Source organism: Channa argus, chromosome 14 (assembly GCF_033026475.1).
Source record: "Channa argus isolate prfri chromosome 14, Channa argus male v1.0, whole genome shotgun sequence".
Classification (NCBI taxonomy): Eukaryota; Metazoa; Chordata; class Actinopteri; order Anabantiformes; family Channidae; genus Channa; species Channa argus.
In genome coordinates, this window is record NC_090210.1 from 6,975,342 (window position 1) to 6,995,441 (window position 20,100).

Sequence of the window (20,100 nt, forward strand, 5' to 3'; positions counted from 1 at the left end):
AAGAAGAGAATACAGTGATGAGGAAACAACATTGTGCAGGTGCTTTGTGTATATGCTGTGTGAGTCCCTGTACCTGTTGGGTGGCGTGGAGAAGAGACCAAGGATGACATCTCTTCCCTGCATGTGGATGATGTTGCTGGTGGCATGTAAGAGGTTGAAGTAAAAGTGTGAATCTCCGGGGACAGAGCAGTTGAGGCGAGCCTTTAGAAAGGTTGTCCACTGTTTCTCAAGGACGCGCTGAGAACCACCCAGGTCTGCCTTACATACACGAGCCACACGAGACACCATCACCTAGAATCAGAGAAGGGAAGTGAAGATGAGTGATAATAGCACAAAAAAGTTAAACGTTAAAGAAAGAAAGAAAGAAAGAAGAGCACCTTCTCTAGATGATGAAACTCCATGGCCATCTCTCTAAAGAAGAAGTAAATATGAGGTCCCCACTCCATGGCACTTACAAAATAGGGCTCTGGAAAATATTAAGAGAAGGACATTTTTAGACTAACACATACTCTCTGAATACAAATCAGTAACAACACAGTGCTTGGGGGCAAACGTAACAATCCACAGTCCCTGACATGCCGCTGTATAACATTCACATCTACATGGAAGTCTGCTGTTCACCCACCTCGCTCATTAAATATTCATGTCCTGTTTCATTTATTACCTTGGACAAGAGGATGCACATTATTTATCATTTATTCATCCAGCACTGTTCTAACTTCGACCTGCCCCAACTTGTTTTTTCCTTTCTGGAAAACACACTTGACTCTTTAGTCAAAGGTTTGTTAAATTTGAGTTTGTTTGTTAATTTGACCCAGAGTGACCTATGAACATCCCAATGCCTGAGCGTGTTCTACTAACTATTAAAAATAGGCTTAATCAGTTCTGGTTTTGCTGAATGACGCTCCAAACTCATCTTATTCACCTGTGATTCACTCATGAAGAGACAGCCACAGTGAATCAGTTCTCCTTTAGTCAACTACAGAAGGTGCTGGTGCTGGTTATTCCCTCCCTGTGTGGTGTGTCTTTTGAAATTGTCTGAGGGTCATTATAAAATATCTATTTCTAAAAGTACATCACCTCTGAACCATTTGGAGTCGTGCTTTACTGTACGGAGGGCGGGGCTGTCACCAAGGCTTCGATAGATCACTGCGTCGATGGCCAGGAAGTCTGTCACAGTACCAGTAAAGAGACTTCCATCTGAGAGGAAGATGTACAGAGAGAAGAGGAGGGATTAAGAGGAAAAAGGGAAGGGAGATGCAGATAGCACAAGGTCAGGAAGATTAAAACCAAACAAGCATTGCAGTGAGAGGTCTGACTATAAATCATTTGTAAAGGTAAACACAAGGACACAGACATTTCTGTGTCTGGAGCTGGAAACTAAGTTTGATGTCTTGCTTGAAAGTCAAATTTTTCCGAACTTAGTGTCCAAACTTAGGTCATTACCTGCAAATAATGCCACATTGGCATGTCGTGGATCATATGGGCAGCGTGCCATCCCACTGACAGGCTCCCCCACCATTTCTAGAGTGTCTCTCTGCAACAGGAAAAACAATGGATGAACAAGCTGGCGGATACACAGAGAATGACCAGCTGACAGATAGGTGGATACTAACTGTGTAGTTGGCACACAGTGGGTTGAACGCGTTCGTTCCACATACAAACAGGCCAGCATGCTGGCTGAGCAGGACCTTGATAAAATTACGGCACTCTCCCTGTAGAAAAAAGTAAAAAAACACAAAAAAAGAAACTGTTAAGGAAGAGGAGAAAATCACAAGGTAAAAAGCAACGTGAAAAAGATGGTGTGGAACTAAAGTTAAGCTTAAAATTATCAGTCAGAGCAAGAACACTGTGAAGTTTGAAGAATGCAGCATCAAACAATCCTTAGAAGAAATAACACCCTCCACCACACTCCATCTGGAAGAACAATAGGACAGAGACTTTATAGCTGTCTTCACAGTCAAGGCTGCTGATTGAACTGAAACTTGAATCTGCCATCAGTGAATGCGAAATGTGATGACACTGTTATCCCTTCCCTCTGTAACAGTCTCTTACAACATGCTTTTACTGTAGCTCCAGATTTGTTTCTCAGAAGACAAACTCCTTCCTCATACTTAGCGATGCTACTTTTACTAGAAAATAGTAAGTTATTATTGTTGTAGGGGACATTAACAACTTCTGGGACTAAGATGGTAGTTTGCATAAAATACTATTTTTCAAACATTTTTGTTGCAAATGCAAACAAAACAGTACTCTTACTTGGCAATGAATTATAAATGCTAATCAACTAATTATATTCCTGAGTGTGTTTGAACTGCAGAGGCTAATCTGTGTTTAGTGTGTATTATTTTAATATCAGGTTAAATGAGACTGAACAGGCAAAACAGTTTTTCCTGTCAAGTGTGGATTCATTTCCTGATAATGCTGCTAAATAATTCTCCGGATTGTGTTTTGAATGGATTTGTTAAAGGCCTCTTCACAGCAGACTCTTTACATATCATGGTGAAAAAAAGCACACATGAAAGTAATTAAAAGAGAAATAAAGCCTTTTCAGTTTTTTGCAGAGAAGATCATACCACTCTAACATCTGTATGAAAAGCAGCTGTGGTCAGTTAGTGTAAAGACTGGAAACGGGGGAAACAGCTGATCTGACTTTGTCCAGAGGTGTCAAAGTCCATCGATCAGCACCTCTAACGCTATAATTAACACATTACATATAGATTGTGATTGTTGGTTATAAAGTGTTAATTTCGGATTTCGTCACAGGACAAAGACAGACATGCTAATCATCTGCTCGTATATTTATAGTGCAGTACAGGCCCCACAGGGGGGGCTGGTGACTCAGTGGTACAGCATTGGTTTGGGAGGCCGCGGGTTTAAATCCCACCCCACCCGGTGTGAGTCCATCTAAAATGAGAGGGTTGCGGCAGGAAGGGCCGAATCAACGTGTGGAACATGTTCTGCTGAGACAACCCCTGAAGGGACAGGCCGAAAGCCATTGTTGACAGGCATAGAAGCCCAATGACCCCTCCCCCCAATGTCATTTTCTTTTTTTGTTTTTTCATTCATTGTTGGAGACCAGAAAGGTAACCTGGTTTCAATAGTCAAGATTCAAGGTTTAAATGACTGCATTAATGCCAGAGGGACATTGCTTTGCCTTGTTAAAGCTGCTCTCTTCACCAAAAGAACCTCACCCAAAAAAGAGCCACATCAACTCAGTAAACTCTGACATTGGTCTGTAAGAAGAAGAAAATCTAATGATGTTGAAAGTGGGGATAACTAATGACACTAATACCAGTCTTTGGCAGTGCAGTTCCACAGTCCAGGTGTTTGTAATACTGGCTGGACTACAGGGCTACTTAAAGGAACCTGTCAATCATAATTATAGTATTTTCACCTGCAGATTCTTGCTATAACCAGTCAAAATATCTGCTAGGCTGAAAAGCTCTATTCTTGGACTGTCATAAGAAGCGCTGGTCAAGTGGGCACTGTAATGAATCAAGGTAGCATCAATAATAATTTTTATCCTGAGCTTTGTAATTTGACATCCTAATTTTAGGGCTTTAAACCATCTATCATCTTCCTCTCACTCACTCATGTCACCATTCTCACCTGTCTTTTTCCTTCTTTCTGTATTCCTTTTTTATTCACAGATATTCCTTTTCCACTCTTATCTTTACTTCTTTCATCTGTGTTCTTTGAAGCAATTCATCTTTTCCTCTGGTTGTGTCTTTACCCTTTTCTTACTACTTGGGGGCTGTGTGTTTCAGTTTTCCTCCACCTACGCACAACCCATCCTTTACCTCCTTGCCTCAACTGATTTCACTTACTGTTTTCTTCCCCAGGCTTTGTCACTTACTCTGCTCAGTTTGCACTATAATATTCCCCATTGCTTCTTTTGCTTTTTACAGAATTTCTGCTTAGATTGGATTTTCTCTGTGCCCGTTGGCACTGCTACATTTATACAATTAAACATATATTGTAGGTTACACCCTTTCCACCAGGCCACATTGCCTTCATTTCTTTGTCTTTCTTAATGTTGAAGTGATAGCAACCTTGTTGCTGTCACTTCCTATGATTGTCCAATTTTCTTGCACTGCCCAAAGACCATGAATGAGACATATGTATGTAAATGCCACAGTGCGGGTATGCAAAAAAAAGGCCTTTCATAGACAGCTTTTGGCCTGGGTAATGTTTCCCTGACTATGAGATGTGCAGATTCTGTACCAACAAGATTAAATTTGTGTAAATACCAAACGCAGGTGTACCCAAAGGGAAATAAGGTTTCTGTAACAGCTGCTGTGTCTGTCCATGCGTGTGATAGTGTAGATAGTGATGATGCACGAAGGCATGGATCTCAAAGTCAGAGAGCTGTGGACTAGCACCGTACCTCATGTTTGCCCTTCATCCTGCACACTCGAATGTCATTTTTATTGGATTCCCATGTTCGCTTCTGCAAAAGGAAATTAAACACAGTCAAAATGCGTTGGTCTATGTCTGAATAGTAGTTACTCATGCATGTTTGGATTTGTGTGTATGCAAGAGACTTACCTTGCTGTAAAACATCTCATCTCCTGCCATGTTGTCCAGCTCCACTCTGTATAAGTCATCTCTAGAAAATGAATACACAGATTAATCAGCATTTAACTGAAAACAGAACACTATATTTGTTGTGTTGTCTAGTACAAGTTTATGGTTAAAACTCATTTTTCAATAATTGACATGCAGTAAATATGTGAATGTATGATCTGTTTTGTCTACAGTAGTCTGCTTTATTTAACAACAACAACAACAACAACAACAACAACAATAATAATAATATTAAAAATAAATTTTAATTATAGGCACCTTTCTCAACACTCAAGGTCATCTTAGAGACACAAGATAACTTGTAAATTCCTATTTTATTACTGGTAAATTGCTTTAGTGTGTTATTTCTGTTAGACTGCCATGTGTCCTGGTGAAACGGGCAGATCAAACAATGTTTGGACTGTGGAATCTGTCATTTAAATTAAGTGAATTATATTGTTTATTTATGTTCATGTTCAGAATTATTTGGTATATTTCTTTATTTCAGCATGATGCACAGTAATCTTGCATCTCTCTTCCTACATCTTTTTTATTGTAATATACAGTATTTGAGCCTCAGGTTGAGATTGTTATATATGGTAGTTTAGGAAAAAATATGTAAAAGAAAGAAACAATGTAAGAGAACACATAGTAAGAGCTTTAATCTTGAGGGTCAGATTTGGTTTGCAAGCTATTTGCTTATCACTGGTATAATGCAAGTCTTTTCTTCTATGGATCATGCACAATAGTAATGAGAACAAACAGCTTTCACTTGACATTTAAAAAACAGCACGGATTTAGTTTTCACTACAGCAAACTGAAAATGTCCTCTGCAGAGTGACAGCAGATGGAAGCTGTGCCATCAAATGAAAGCAAAAACATATTAATGCAAACACGTCAGAAACACACAGTTGGGGGCGGTTGCTGTTGGTTACCTGGCTCCGATGTAGAGTGTGCGGTTGACTTGGAGGACCGTTTGGATGTGCAGCTCCTGTCTCTGAGCTGAACGATGAGGTCTGCCTAAGAACACTGGATATCTCCTCACCACTGACATGCACACACAGACACACAGAGCATGAAATGGTTACTAAAGAGGCAGAAATTAGGTGTCCTGCTCAAAGATACAGTACTTTGACAGTTAAGGACAGCAAGAACACTTTATTCATTTATATTTACCCTAAAGAACTCAGGCAGCCCGCACAACAGCTTCTCTAACCTTCACTTTAATAGTGTCTTCACTCATTCTTGATGCTTTTGTCCAGGACAACAAAGATAATGGGCAGGATGGATGGTGAAGCAGTTGCAGCAAACTGAAACAAGTTTATCCTCTTAGTGCTTTTGCTGCTGTTGGTGTTTGCAGCTCCTCAATGAGAAAAACTGGGTAATCACAATTGTTATTATTTTGCTGTAAAAAAGGCTTTTCCTTCCTCTTCTCCCTACTTTTCAGATAAATGAGATAATACAAAAATGCTGTAAGAGGTAGTTTTGAAGAAGGTGACAACAGTCTCCATGGGGTGCTCTCATCATTAGCAGACAGATTGGGAAAACGTTTCATTGTCCTTGACTGCAGGCGGGACAGAGGATGTTGCGATCCATCTCCACCTGTCTCCTCCGTTATACTCCTTGTCATCTGTATCATCCATCCAAGCCAACTGTCTCCCACTATGTAATCGTCTTGTGCCTCTCAACATTTATAGCCACTTGTTCCCCCTCTATTTTCTTTCTTCATATCTTCTTTTTTTTAGTTTCGGATATTTGTTAACATACTATTGCATTCATTGAGGGAGGGATTAAAGTCTTTTAATTTATCTGTGTCCAGGTAGCATGAAAGCTACTCCACACCAGTGCTCTGACCCTTGAACCCAGATTTCCACATTCACCACAGAGTCATTCATCAAAGGAGAACATATACTTACACACACCCACACAGTGGGAAGGACACATACCCTCTAAAGGGACATAGCTGAGTGGACTGGGTTCCTCTGGGAATGAGCCATCTGCCAGTTGAAGCAGCAAGAGAAGAAATGTGAGGGGAGGCGCCATGGTCGCCATGGTAGCAGCGCACATGCACTGTTAACAAAAAGAGATATAAGAGAGGAAATTTTCATTGTTGTGCACTGTATCTGTCTTTGTGTATTTGTGTGCATGCATGGACAGGGGTGCATATGGGCGTGTCTGTGTGTGTTCCCATTTTCACTGATTTCTCTGGAAGAAAATTACCAACAGGTTTCAGCATGTGTTTGTCATCTGTGTGTGTGTGTGTATGTGAAGACAGGGTCAGAAGGGCAGCAGGGTGACTGCTGGCACCAACCTGGCTTCAGCTGGGAGCTGATGTGTGGCTATTGTCTGCTTTAGTGGCGTAATTGGGATCTATTGTCAGAAATGTCACTCCATTGTCAAACAGTTTGAATGGAATGGGATTCTCACAGCCATATAACTCACCAAATAGTAAAACATTCCCAAGATTACAAAGCCACATTGGGTGGTAATGTTTCCTTCTAAAATTGGGTTTTTATATGGACATATGGGGGTAATTAGCCAAAATACTGAAAGGAGCAGGTCTTCATAAATCAGAGAGTTAGTGGAAAGGGGAGAGATAAGGGGAGTGACTTGGGTGAGCTGGACAATGTCTTTTTAAAGGTCACAGGTTAAAATGTTCTAAATCAAATGCTGCAAGATAACGAGGAGGATGCCATTTTTGATCTATATAAAAAGTTAAGAGGCCACAAAAGGGTTGCAATGTGCAAGATGCCTGCCTCCACACAAACAGATTAAACAAACCAGGGCTAAAAGTCTAGTCATGCTAGCAGGTCTGTCAAGCTCTGCAGCTAACATCAGCATGCTGACATGGTTTTAACGACATTGCTAAAATGCTCATGTTTTTTACCTCAGAGGGCTGCTGGGAGGCTGGAGCCAACCCCAGCCAACATTTTGTACTGAACAAATAGAAAATTTGTCCAGTGACAGTCTCAAATCCACATTGTAATTGATCTGATAGTTAATCAAAGTGCAGACAAACTGACATTTGAGATGGAAAAGAAAGGGGTCAGTCAAAAACCAGTCTTAATGCTACTTGCCAAATTCTCTTGCACCTAAAAAGGTTCTTACCAGACATACATTGATGCAACCACACAATTAAACACATGTTTAACACATGAGTTACTCATGACACATCTAAAGCACACATGAAGCTTTTCTGTGCATTTACTCAAAATGCCTGTGGCTCTGCTTGCATGGCAGAATGAATGTGTGTGTCTTTGATGTGACTTTGAAAAGGAAGAGGAGACATAAAGGTAAGAAAGAAAAGGACAAGACAAATGAGGTGAGGAAAAAGGGGGTACTCAGGTTTTGTATTAGATTGCTGAGAGTGCTGCTACAATCTTGGAAAATGTTTTATAAAGCATAAATGAAAGTAAAGGTTTAGACCCTGAACAAAAGATCTGAGCAACATGAGTGCTGTTCCTATTAAACCACCCTGAATGTTTCATGTTACCCCCAACCCCCCCTTATTTCTTCTCATCTTCTGGCTCTGTATCTCCATCACCCTCCAACTCCCTTAATTTCTATTTCTCTGTCTCTCAGCTTGTCTGTTCCAGGCCTAAAAAATCCAACCACTGTTTTCAGAGATAGAACATGAGGTAGAGTGGTATGAGATGTTTTAGTTGCTAAGGTGATGACAACTGCTATTTGAAGCACACAGATACCCCCAGATGTAACTCACTTGTATACATAAGTGCAGTCACCTGTGTTGTCAGACTGTGCATGAGTTAGAGTGAGAAGTTTGAAGACATCAGCGAGGCAATATGGGCTACAAACTATACACTGGGGGCCACTTCAAATGAAATTCTAGACTAGAGATTGCAGGTTTGACACCGCTAAGCCTTTTCCTCATCAGATGCAATTGGAGGAGCCCAGAGGAGGGGTGGAAGGTTTGTTTCATCTGGCTCTCCACTGGGATTCCCTGAACTAGAACTGATTGAGTCAGGTTTAGGCGGAACCTCATTTCATTATGGCTATTTCATAAGAGGGATCCAAATTTGATGCTCAAACCTAAAATGAAATTCTGTTCCCTTGTGCAGACTGAAAGGATGGATAGATGTCATTAAATGAAGAGGGAATTTTAGTCAGACTAGAGGGTGAAGGTTACAGCCTCACATTAACCCTTTTCCAAAGAATAATGCAGTTTGTGCCAAACATATGGGTATGTTGCAAATGGAAACTATACTACTGGCCAATTTCAAATTTGTTTAGAATTGTATGTATTAAAAACGGGATACAGATGAAAAAATTAATTTTATAGTCAAACACATTCTGAAAGCAACATATACAGTATGGCCTATGTCTCTCTAATACATGTGGTCATTCTGCTAAAAGCCTTTGAAAAGGGAGAGAATAAAAGCCTGGTGGTCAAAGCTGGGCATCCTTACATCATGCTTTTCTCTCTCTTTCTCTCGCTCTTCTGTGTATGTGACACACACACATACAACATACAAAAACCCTGTGGCTAATTATTAATTAGGCCTATTAGACTGTGTATTGATTAAGGTTGTTGATCTTAAAATTCCATCTGATCTAGGCCAAAGGCAACATATCGGAGCTTTGGTACTGATCAGTAGCACAAGAATATATTAGTAATTGTAATGCTCTGGGCTACAAAAACAGATTTAGAGAAGTGTTTTGACATATGCTTTCAAGTGTTCTGAGTTTTCCCTGCTGAGCCAAAATACAGACTAGGGAGATGAAAGATAAAAGACAGAGATGGTTTGAATAAAAGAAGTTTCCAGCTCATCAAGCTATAAAAAACAGACTGCTAGTGACAGAATGAGTACCAGGAAGCCAAGGAACATAGACAAGTGAGTGGAAAGTAAAAGGTATGTTTTGCTTTTTTGTGTCAGACCATCTTGATGTGATAGCATTACATGGTGGGACAGTGTTACATGGGAAGGATGCGGTGGTGACAGCCACACAGTGTAAATCTAGACACATCAGGTAACCCATTAGGGAATCACATGTGAATCGTCACATCATTAACCAACCAGTAGGTCATTAGAAGAAGCATAATTACCTGCTCTCACCTCTTATCAGTTTTGTCCATATGTTTTGTACTCACTAGCTGGTGCTGAACTCCATTTCATTAAATCTTTTTCTCCTGCGTGCCCTTGTTCACCTGCCCCAGCTGATTTGACAGGAATGACAGGGAGGAAACAGCAAGCTGGGACCCATATGTCAACAAATGCCTCAGTTGCCTATAGTATATATTGGACATGTTCATATTTGCACAAAGCATCTCAACAATTAGCATTTACTGACCAGGGGGAAACACAGGGACATAAATAAAAAAGCCTCAGCAGTCTGTCTAAATGAACGGACACACAGCCAACCAAACCCAGTGCCACTGATACTGAAAGGGCTGAGATGCTTGAGCCGCGGCCTGTGCTGCACTCAACTATCGCACAGCACAGCACATAATTAATCTTTGATCTGCATGTGTGTGAAAGAAATTGGATGGCTGAAAGCCAAACCTTTCTGCGGTGTTGACGTTTGACACTCTTCACTGTGTCTGAACTGTGTTTTCACAAGCTTTGAATCTGTATTTCTGATTACATCTGATCGGGCAAAATCTTTATTTCCCTCTCTTTTTCTGTCTTTCCCTCTGTCTCTCGCCCTCTGTTTAGCTGCTGCAGCCACTCCACTTTGTGCCTTTGTTACCGTAGCAACCAATAGCAAAGCTAGGCAGAGATGTTCTATTGCAGTAGATGTTAAAGCGAGGAGGGCGGGTTCGCCCTCTAACACGTACGTGTGACAATACATGCATACACACACACAAAACACACACACACACACACATACACATTCACAGACTGCATACACTTAACCATGAACCCGAATCCATATAGATTCATATCATGTGCATGGACACATACAGACACCAATATAAGAAGGAGGGCGTCCCCCCTCTCATGAAGGAGGGGGATGGGGGAGCTGCAAGCATTTTGTCTCCTCATTATTAACACACTAGCAAGACAGTCTAGCTTATTTGAAATCAATAGGTCAACAGTGGAATATTTTTGCAAGCACAATAATACTGTACATTTCTTTCACATTCACATAGAAAACGTGTTCACAGCAAAACATTTTCTCATGGGACTTTACCTTCAACAATCTAATGTATCAGCTAAATCTATCAATCCTTGTGAGCTAGCTGTACCCCCCCCCCCCCCCCAAAAGAACCACAAAAGGTCAGTTTTATGTGACACAAGTTCTAATTTTGATTTTTAAAGACAGAATACCTCTCCTTGCAGCTCTAAGATGTCCTTTGTGGGATTATCATGACAGATTGATTTACGATTTTAAAATAAGATGGGTCAGGAAAGTTGGATTCAAAACTGTAAAAACCATGTGCATCAAAGAAGACACGAAGAAGACAGTACAATCCTTAATGGTGTCTTCGCATTTGAAAAACACTTGCTCCTTGAAGACACTATGCAGGCTGAAGCCCGGAATAAAGTAAGATGGCCTGAGGGTAGAGACACAGACACGGGCTAAACTGGGAGAAGTGGGTCACCTTCACACTTCAGTACTCTACCCTGCAAACTTCATTAACAGACTTAAGAGTTTTTCTGAGAATGGAAAAGGGCGTGAAAAAAATGTAAGTGTGAAAGATTTTACAATGCTCTTCTTACAATGGTATGATGCTAATGTCAGATAACAGGCAAACATTGTGTGACTGAGCAAAATTAATCTCTTATACCTTGTCCATTATCCAAAACCAATATGTGCACCATGATTGTTTAACAGATGTTACCGTCAGGTGTCAGAGTTGCCAAGGACCAGTTTAATGTGATTCCCTCAGCAGAAATTCCACATTTACTTCACACTCATGTTGTGACTTTACTATAGAGAGCACAATTCAGTAGTAGCTCTTTAAATACCAAGACGCATTTCTTACAAGCTACTGTAACTGTGAATAAAAATCATATTGCTAAACACTTCACAGATTCTAGAAGAAAAAACACAGTTAATGTGGAAGGAGCATTTCTAACTTCAGCTGAGTCTCGGATTTGGAATTGCTGCTGCTGTTGAACCACTTTTTTTAGGCCACTCTGTATCTCTCTTTCCATTTCTATATATAATATATACATACACCTGTGTGTGTGTGTTTTTTTAATAAAAATATCATTCGGATCTCAAAATCATTGAGATGCAAATTGAGTTGTACCATTTGCGTATTTTTATAGCATATTTTTAATTCACAACAAAGACATAATCAAGAAATTTACATCAATATTCAAAAAACTACGCGAGCAAAAGGGAACATACTTAGATCATACAGAGATCAAGTTTAAAGATTTGAAAACTTTTCTGCCTTGCTTCTAAAGAAAGCAGAGTGTAAAAATGTTTTATTGACATATTTTTGCCAGTTGTCTGTCGTGACCCCAGCAAATAAACTGCCAGATAATCAACTCTGTGCAAAACTCTTTCCATGTGTTATACAAACAAGATGCAGTATTTTAAGTAGCGAAATGTAGGTGCTAGTACATGAATTTGTAAAAATAAATGGAGCATGCTAGCTGTTATCCCCTGTTTCCAGTTTTTGTGCTAAGCTAAATTTATACACTAAGAGTAGTGCAATTAACCTTCTGACCTAACTCTCTAATAAATAGCTAAAGAACAAAGACTTCCGTTATATCTTTTTTGATATATTATGTAGAAATATTTTCTAAAACTAATCTTGTTGCATAGAAGTACTGTTAACACTGCATGTAAACTAGGACTCACACATCAACACTAACAGATGCACAGACCAAACCATCAGAAAATTTCAATGATTTCTGTCTCATTAATATGTTTTTCTATTTATTTTAAGTGAAATATGATGCAGAGCATGGCAGAGTGTAGCAGATGTAGAAGAGCATGGTGAACTGGGGAGGGTAGGGGCTGTGTGGAGCAGAATGGATTGATTTTGTGTGTCATGCTGCCACTAACTTAAGTTGCAGATTGTAGCTTTAAATCCAAACAGAACTTTGAAGGCAATTGTGCATTTTTGGAATTTATGAATTATAATACGCAAGGATTGCTGGCTTTCAAACATTCAAAACGGAGGCTGTGGGGATAAATATTTGTGGCATCATAAATCTTCCATAACAGGTGGGAGTTCTGGTGTCAAAGCTAAGTACACTGATATTTATTCAGATGGACATACATGTTACCATGTACTTATCCTTTACTACTTATTTTAAGTGATATTTATTATGTGATATGTAATTTGATCACGCTGGTGTGATCACGGACTCCTAAGGTTTATTTACCAATACAGGGAAGAGCAATTGTGCACATAACCATCACATTCCTTTCAGTAATGGAACCACTGTGTCAAGTTCTTATCTTATCAAGGTGGAGGTGATATTAACTCAAGTGGTTGCCTGCCTTGTCAGAGCAGGTCTAATCAGAGTTAAGAGAATCTGTCTTTTTCTGTATCCTAAAATACTATTCAATCTACAGGGTCATTTGTATGCTAATGTAAAGGTTACATCTACACAGGCCTTTGACGTAGCTGTATGCTATTAGGTTATGGGTGAAAAAGAAAAAAGCAAGAGTGAGATTGTGTCATATTGAGAGTGAATGAGTAATGAAAAGGGAAATGAAAAGAACTGAAGGTAGAGAGGTGGAGGTGGAGAGAGAGAAAATACAGACACAGAGAGGAAGAGAGAGATATTCCCCTGGGCAAGTGCTATAGGTAATTAAAATAGGATGGACAGAGCTGGAGTCTAGCCAGAGAGAGCTCCATCTCCCCTCAGACTTCTTCCCCAATCAGGCCTTCTGCCTAAAGCTAAATTGGTGCTACTGACAGACACACAACAGTCCATGGATGCAGCTATCAGCTTGTGGATAACGAAGACGAACATCCAGAAGAATAAACACACAGCTCAGAAATGCAGGTATAAAGCAATCAAACACTTGTAAACAGCAACATCTTTGCAAAACAGGTAATGAATGTATTTCTGGTTGTGCACTGAGACAAAAGTGCACATGAAAAGAACACAGACACACGCGCGCACACACACACACACACTTTGGTGCTCTACAAAGCTGCAGCAAGGGCAAACGTTCCTAACCAGACTTTGACTGCAGTAAGCACATATACATTCACTGCACAGCTCTGAGCTAGAGGCGAGCACATGAGTATGCAGTGCACTCGCTCAGACACACTCACACACACACACACATACACACACACCACTACATACAACAGCAATGAAGAGGCAGTGTAATTACACAGCAGAATCAAAAGGTTTTTATATAAAAATGACCTATTTAAAAGCTGTCATTATTCTTTTTTCCCACACAATGTTAATAGCATATTGTACTCTACAAGTTATGTGGGACATTATTCTCTATGTGGTCTCTCATTTTTTCTCCTTAACTGTCTGAAGCTAACCTGTGTCATTTGCTAATATGTAGGACAAGGCAGAATCGCCTTATTGCTCTACACTTTTTGTGAAACTAAACTGTCTTGCCAGTCATAAATAACAGATTTCTGTTATATTTCTGTTTGTTGCTTTGTGTGTTTCTCTGCCCACAACTCAGCACTTTCCTGTCTTTAAATCTTCTATTTTTATGAGACTATGCTAAATAGGTGCTAATGTCTTAATGTGGCACCCATTACCATGTATCTCATCCCCCTGTCAGTAAGTGTCCTCACTTACACTGTAGAAGCAGGGACAGGCTGAAAATGATCTCATATTCTCTCATGTTGTACTTTGTGTACTGTGATCACCAGTAAAGGTAAATATAGCTCTTTTGACGGATGCCTGTTAAGAGGAACCTGCTTGTTGATTGACATATGCACGTATGCACATGATGCACACACAGACATACAGAACTACAGCAACCCCCCCCCGAGAGCCTTGTCTCCACCTCACAGGTATAATTGTGTTTCTGCTATGCTTTGCTACTCTCCTCTCAGTTGTGACTGGGCCCCAGATGAAAAGCAATAATTAAAAGCGAAAAGTTGTGTTTGTTGTGAGGATAGGATGGGTGTGAGAGAAGACAGATTGAAGGGGAGAGAAAGCTCTGCCTGAACAAAGCTTCATCAGGCTACAAAACCATCTCGAGTAACTGGGAGACAAAGGAATCCGATGCGCCTTTATCTCCCAATAAAAAAGTCTTCCAAATCCCTCTGACTAAGCTGCCATAACTAAAGCCTGCCTTCGGCTAAGGTGCTTGCTGAATGTGTTGGACAACAAAAGCAGCAAAATATGTGAAGACTGACCAAGTTTGTGAGAAATATCCCCATACATTCTGTGCAAAGAAATAAAAAGTCAAGTGCCTCACTGGTGGCACTTTAGAAAAGGTTACATGGTTGTTTTCTAACTTTGTGTGTGTGTGTGTTTGTGTGTGTTGTGAGTAACTAAGTAAAAGCATAAAGTGTATGGTTTTCTTATCGTTTTGCAATTTAGGTGTGTAAATGAGATCAGATGAGAAACAGATGTGATATTACTCACAGCAAACTTGCTTGGCAGTTAAATGGGCAGGACCAGCTGTTTGCAAAGAGATGGGTTCATCTGAGACACATACTAACTTATAGGTCTTATCACTCCAATACATACTCTAACACAAGCAGTACACAAATAAAATACGCAGGCCACCATTGATCATGCATATCCACCAGACCCCTGGCTGAGAGAATATTAGAACAGTTGTAACAATGATACAGGACAAACCACTGCAAAATGAACACATACTGTATGTTTACATGTTGTAGCATGTGCAGAGACCACACAATGTGCACAGAGATGCATAAAAATGCACCTGCTCCTCAGGAGAGGACTGACTAAAGATGGAGAGTCATAAAAATGAAGATGCATGAGCACCGTAAAGTATATGAGGGATTTTTACATTAAAAACAACTACAAAGGATTATTACGCGGTATATGTGGCTGATGCAGCAACAAAATCCACTTGAGGCAGCCACCTTGGCTGCCTGAGCATTATTTATCTTCGAGAGTTTAGCGCACCATGGACAATTTACAGTTTGCCATAAAGCTCTTCAGCCTGTGTGGTAACCATCATCTTTGCTTTTCATACATCTGGAAAGACTTTTCTGAAAGGCCCATTTCAGCACCAGAAAACCTCTGACATCAACACAGAAAATGTTTTGCATGGGGGATTGTTTAAAAAAAAATACGTGTCTCAGGATAAGAGTAAATAAAGAAAGTATCCCTGTGTAAACTATGACCTTCTGCCTCCCTAAATCCTACACAATGACTCCCTGAGGTCCCTGCTCTGAGGCCCCAAGTGGAATAGGTCACCCAGCAGATGCCAGCACAGCTATGTCCTTCTGATCTCATTGCCCTGTGGTCTACAAATTTTAACACCATTTTCAAGAGTAGATTTTATTTTAAAGAACCCCACCAATCCCTGCCTCCAAAGAAACACTCTATGCTCTGTATGAAAAAAGAAATACTGTATGTCGTTGCTTTGGTAGAAAATAACCATTCCTTTAAATCTCCTGACACTAGTTGTAAGAATTATGGCTGTATTTTATAATCAGATTGGTGAGTACAACTTTTGAAGGTAGACAAAGGTGATTACAGTTATGGTCGATAGAAGGTGATGCATGCAAGTTTTGAAGTTCATCTAGATACTAGAACAGTGTAAATTGGTATTACATTATACATAAGTTAAGCAGTTCTGCGAGGACATGTCCAGCCTGAGTAAAAGGTAAAAAAGAAAATGTTCAGTGAATGTAGGTACAAAGCAAAACAAAGGGAAACAAGTCAAGCCCATTGTCTAATGCAAAACTACAGCTTTAGTGGCAGCTTTGGGCACAGCAGTGTTAAAACCAGTAGTGTTTGAGTCAGTCAGTGTTCGTTTCTTTGGACCAGAGGTAAAAAGAGGCAATTTGTCGCCGATTGCTTGATGTATTCTCTTGGCGCTAGGAACAGAGAAGCTGTTAGGTAACATCTCTCTCCTTCCAACATCTTCTGTCTGTTTCATCTCACACTATGTAACACACACACACACACACACACACACACACACACACACACACACACACACACACACACACACACACACACACACTCTCTCTACACATTTCTAGAAACGTGCTCCTTAGCAACCCCACCACACTAATCTGCTGTTCATTTACCTTCTTTGTGGTTAGGCTGTATTATGCTGCAATCCAATATATTTTTCCCATGCTTGAGATGCTCTGTTTGCGGCTTAGCATGCGTGATTGAATAGGGTCCTATGTGATCAATAGAGCTCATTAAAGGTCCCTGTGGGCAGTTGTCCCTGTGGGCCCCCTGAGGCTCTCTTAGATTGCTTTTACCTGCAGCTCTGCTTTATTGCTTCAAGTGCTTCTAACTTTGTTTGCAGCATAATTAATTTTATAATTGAACCACTCAGGCCTAGCCTTTTCTAAACGTTGGTTCCTATCATTGTGGGATAGGGTTTAGAAGGTTTTGGTATAGCTGTATGTTTGGGATGGAAGGGCGTTAGACGCTTTCCAAAGGGAGACTGAAGGATACAGTGGCTGCACCTGTTGTTCCCTGCAGTTGCTGTGTGGTGGGGTTAGCACCTGCTCACACGGCTGCTGTGTGGCTGTCTGTGTGGACAGCGGGGATAACAGGGAAACCATTCACACCCGCTCAGACTGCTGTCTGCAGCTCCTCACTCTCAGCTCTAGTTCACTCTGAGCTTTCTGCTCTATCATTTCTTTTTCTGCCGTTTATATCCAATGGCTATGCCCAAGTAGCCTATATGCCAGATTGCTATCTGCCACACTTTATCCTTTGTATCCCCCAGTCTGTCTGTCTGTGTTTCTCTCTCCACCCCTCTCCACCCCTCCTCCTTTTAATTTTTTTTTTTTTTGTCTCCACCATCCCTTTTTGCCTTTCAACTCACACAGAAACCCAAACATGAACAGCAGCAGCTGGTAGCACATTGTAGTCCATCTGTGAAACTCGATGGCTTTTAGTGTGAAGCATGAAGTTGTAAACAACAAATTACATATGACTCCTAAATCACCTCAGTAAGAGCTGGGACAGCAGTGAGTGAGCATTAAATTTAGACCAGAGAGGTTGTGAGTGTGCAAAGAGGTTATGGGACATTTAGGTGGCAGGTTGCTGTAAGTGTACAAGACACATAGTGAGCTAAAGATTGTATTCGCTTGAGAATTCGTCAGTTGTTGCCAGCCTTCTCTGGATCTGTAGTTACACAAGTTGTCTAAAGAAAAAAAAATACTAACGGACATTGTCTATGACTAAACACTAATAAATATGCAGTTCTTTTTCTGTTGACATGTCAATAACAAGGTGCCATTCCTGTGACTCTACTGTGACTAAGTACTGACATAATCAACTGACTTTATGGCTTTCAAATCATCAGATTTGACCTTTGCTCTTGTTAACAGGAACCCTTGAGGAGATCTTATTAAAATGTAATTAAATAACACAGGGGACCAATTAAACAACATTTGGAAGCAATAAGGTTCATTTAGATCACGACCTATGATACAGGTTTAAATCTAAATAAGAATGTCAATCAGGCTTTGTGCTCCTCCTTGCAATGCAGTATTGTAATCTGTAAGTATTTGGAAGCTCTTTTTGCTGAGACATCACTTCAAAGACATAAAGAATAAGCACTGTTAGATCCTATGCAACACGTGAAAAAACAATGGTATGCATTGATATACAGCAAACATATGCAGATGATATGCAAATAAAACATCAAACTTGCAGCAGACACAAAGAACAGTTCATGTCCACAGTGATCCAGACGGTGCCAAACAGACATCCACTGGCTAACCCGGAGGAGTAATAATGCAGCATCGCGTTTGGTGGCAGTGATAAAATTGCGCACATGCTGTACAGGCTATACCTGTTCTACCCCCCCAACCCCGTCTCCCACAAGCATATCTATCGCTCAATCCCACCATTTGGCACACTCACCGCACCAGATGGCCAGGTAGGGAGGCTGAGGCAGGTGCCAGTCGCCAATTCGCCCTGTCCGGTCGCTCTTCTTTCTCTCTGTGGAGAAAAGGGTGATGGATACCACGGCTCTCGGTATCCAAAGCCTCTCTGAAATAACAGCAGATCACCAGCCGCACCTCACCTGTCTCTTCCCTCTACGGTTCCTGCGCGTCGCCGTAGCATCACCGTTTAACGAGCACGTAATCCAAAACGCCCAGTCAATTCCAAATGTTGTTTTCCTCCGGAGAGAAAGAGTCCGCAGTGTAAAGGTGTAAACCGCAGCCTATTGAGTTTCTAATCAACAATGCGTTTTCTTTCGCGATAGCCTTGTTCAGAGCGTTGTAAAATCCCAAATCCAGCAACTGTATTAAGTCTTCTGTCAGGGCTACAGGGGGTACCAGCTGTCTGCACTTGGCCAAGCTTGAGATCAGCAGTCAGCAAAATGTAGTTTGCTTTTTAAATTTACAGTAGCGAGGTGAAATGCCCAATGCAGAGCAGGCACAGTGACACCAGGGGCCCATAACTCACACCCCCTGAAACACAGTCCTGCAGTGGATCAATGGTGAATGAAGGACCCCCCCCCCCCTCTCTCTCTCTCTCTCTCTCTCTCTCTAGCTCAGGCTCTCTGTTGCACACACACACACACACACACACATTTTACTGTTAATGTTAGAACATGTTTAGGTTGTGAGTTAAAGGGTTTAAAAACACCGTTATCTAGGCAATCCTGTTTAGTTATTTATAAGGTATTGCAGTAGCATAACACATTTTATTATGTTAAAAATTGGTTATAATCTTCTTCTTTTCCTTTCAGCTGTTCCCTAAAAATTGGTTATAATGATATATTTAAAAGATGTCGAAATGCACCAGCACCCATTTAAGAAAATACTTCATATTTGTTGGACAGTGTTTTTTTTTACTTTAGTACTGGACTGTATGACAGTAATGCCTGTCTCAAGTATTTTGGGGATGTCCATACTCCATTTGTGTCAATTATTACCATTCAAAGCAAAATGTACAAAATGTATTTCACAGCTCACAGCTACAGTCCTGTGTCTGTGATCGAACAGCAGTAATATCTTGAGTTGATTGAATGACACATTTAAATAGTTTTAAAAAATATTTTTCTGTCTTTCATGACTTAGGGGTGAACAAGCAGAAAGGTGTTTTAGAGACAGTGAATAGAGAGTTTCTAAAATCTGTTTTATTAAACAATAGTACAGTATTCTATAAATTTGACAGTGGCTGCAACTTAACCAGCTGTAAAATTAAAATGCTGTTTTCATAAAAAAATATAATCTATAATAATTTCTCTTTAAAAAGGCCATCCTCTTGGATATTTAATGTCTTTACTTTTGATTTAAATTTGCTGAAATTAATGCAATTATATTTCATATTTGGAATACAGGCCAAATGCTAATAATGTATTACTTTAGCACTGATAACACACGAGAAGCCTATTTTACTCATTTAAGAATTAGCATTTATGATGTGAAAAATCACTGGTAAGCAAATATTACCTGTGCTCTCTTGGGAATAAATAATCTTTATT

The 20,100-nt window shown here is 40.3% G+C and overlaps 1 protein-coding gene across 4 annotated transcripts in view; it reads right to left on the reverse strand.

Moving 5' to 3' along the window:
* LOC137098647 (semaphorin-6B-like) overlaps positions 1 to 19,110 on the reverse strand; it is a 28,405-nt gene extending 9,295 nt beyond the window's left edge. Inside the window, exons 1-11 of one of the 4 annotated variants that reach the window (XM_067475108.1) lie at positions 18,691 to 19,110; positions 18,528 to 18,605; positions 6,486 to 6,639; positions 5,505 to 5,616; positions 4,552 to 4,612; positions 4,391 to 4,453; positions 1,617 to 1,715; positions 1,447 to 1,537; positions 1,081 to 1,200; positions 378 to 466; positions 74 to 291 (exon numbers count right to left, since the gene is read on the reverse strand). In XM_067475108.1, the coding sequence (XP_067331209.1) occupies positions 74 to 291; positions 378 to 466; positions 1,081 to 1,200; positions 1,447 to 1,537; positions 1,617 to 1,715; positions 4,391 to 4,453; positions 4,552 to 4,612; positions 5,505 to 5,616; positions 6,486 to 6,636 (1,004 nt within the window). In that variant the 5' untranslated portion in view covers positions 6,637 to 6,639; positions 18,528 to 18,605; positions 18,691 to 19,110. The other 3 variants (XM_067475109.1, XM_067475111.1, XM_067475110.1) reach the window with 3 other exon arrangements.
* Between the last annotated feature and the right edge of the window lie 990 nt (positions 19,111 to 20,100).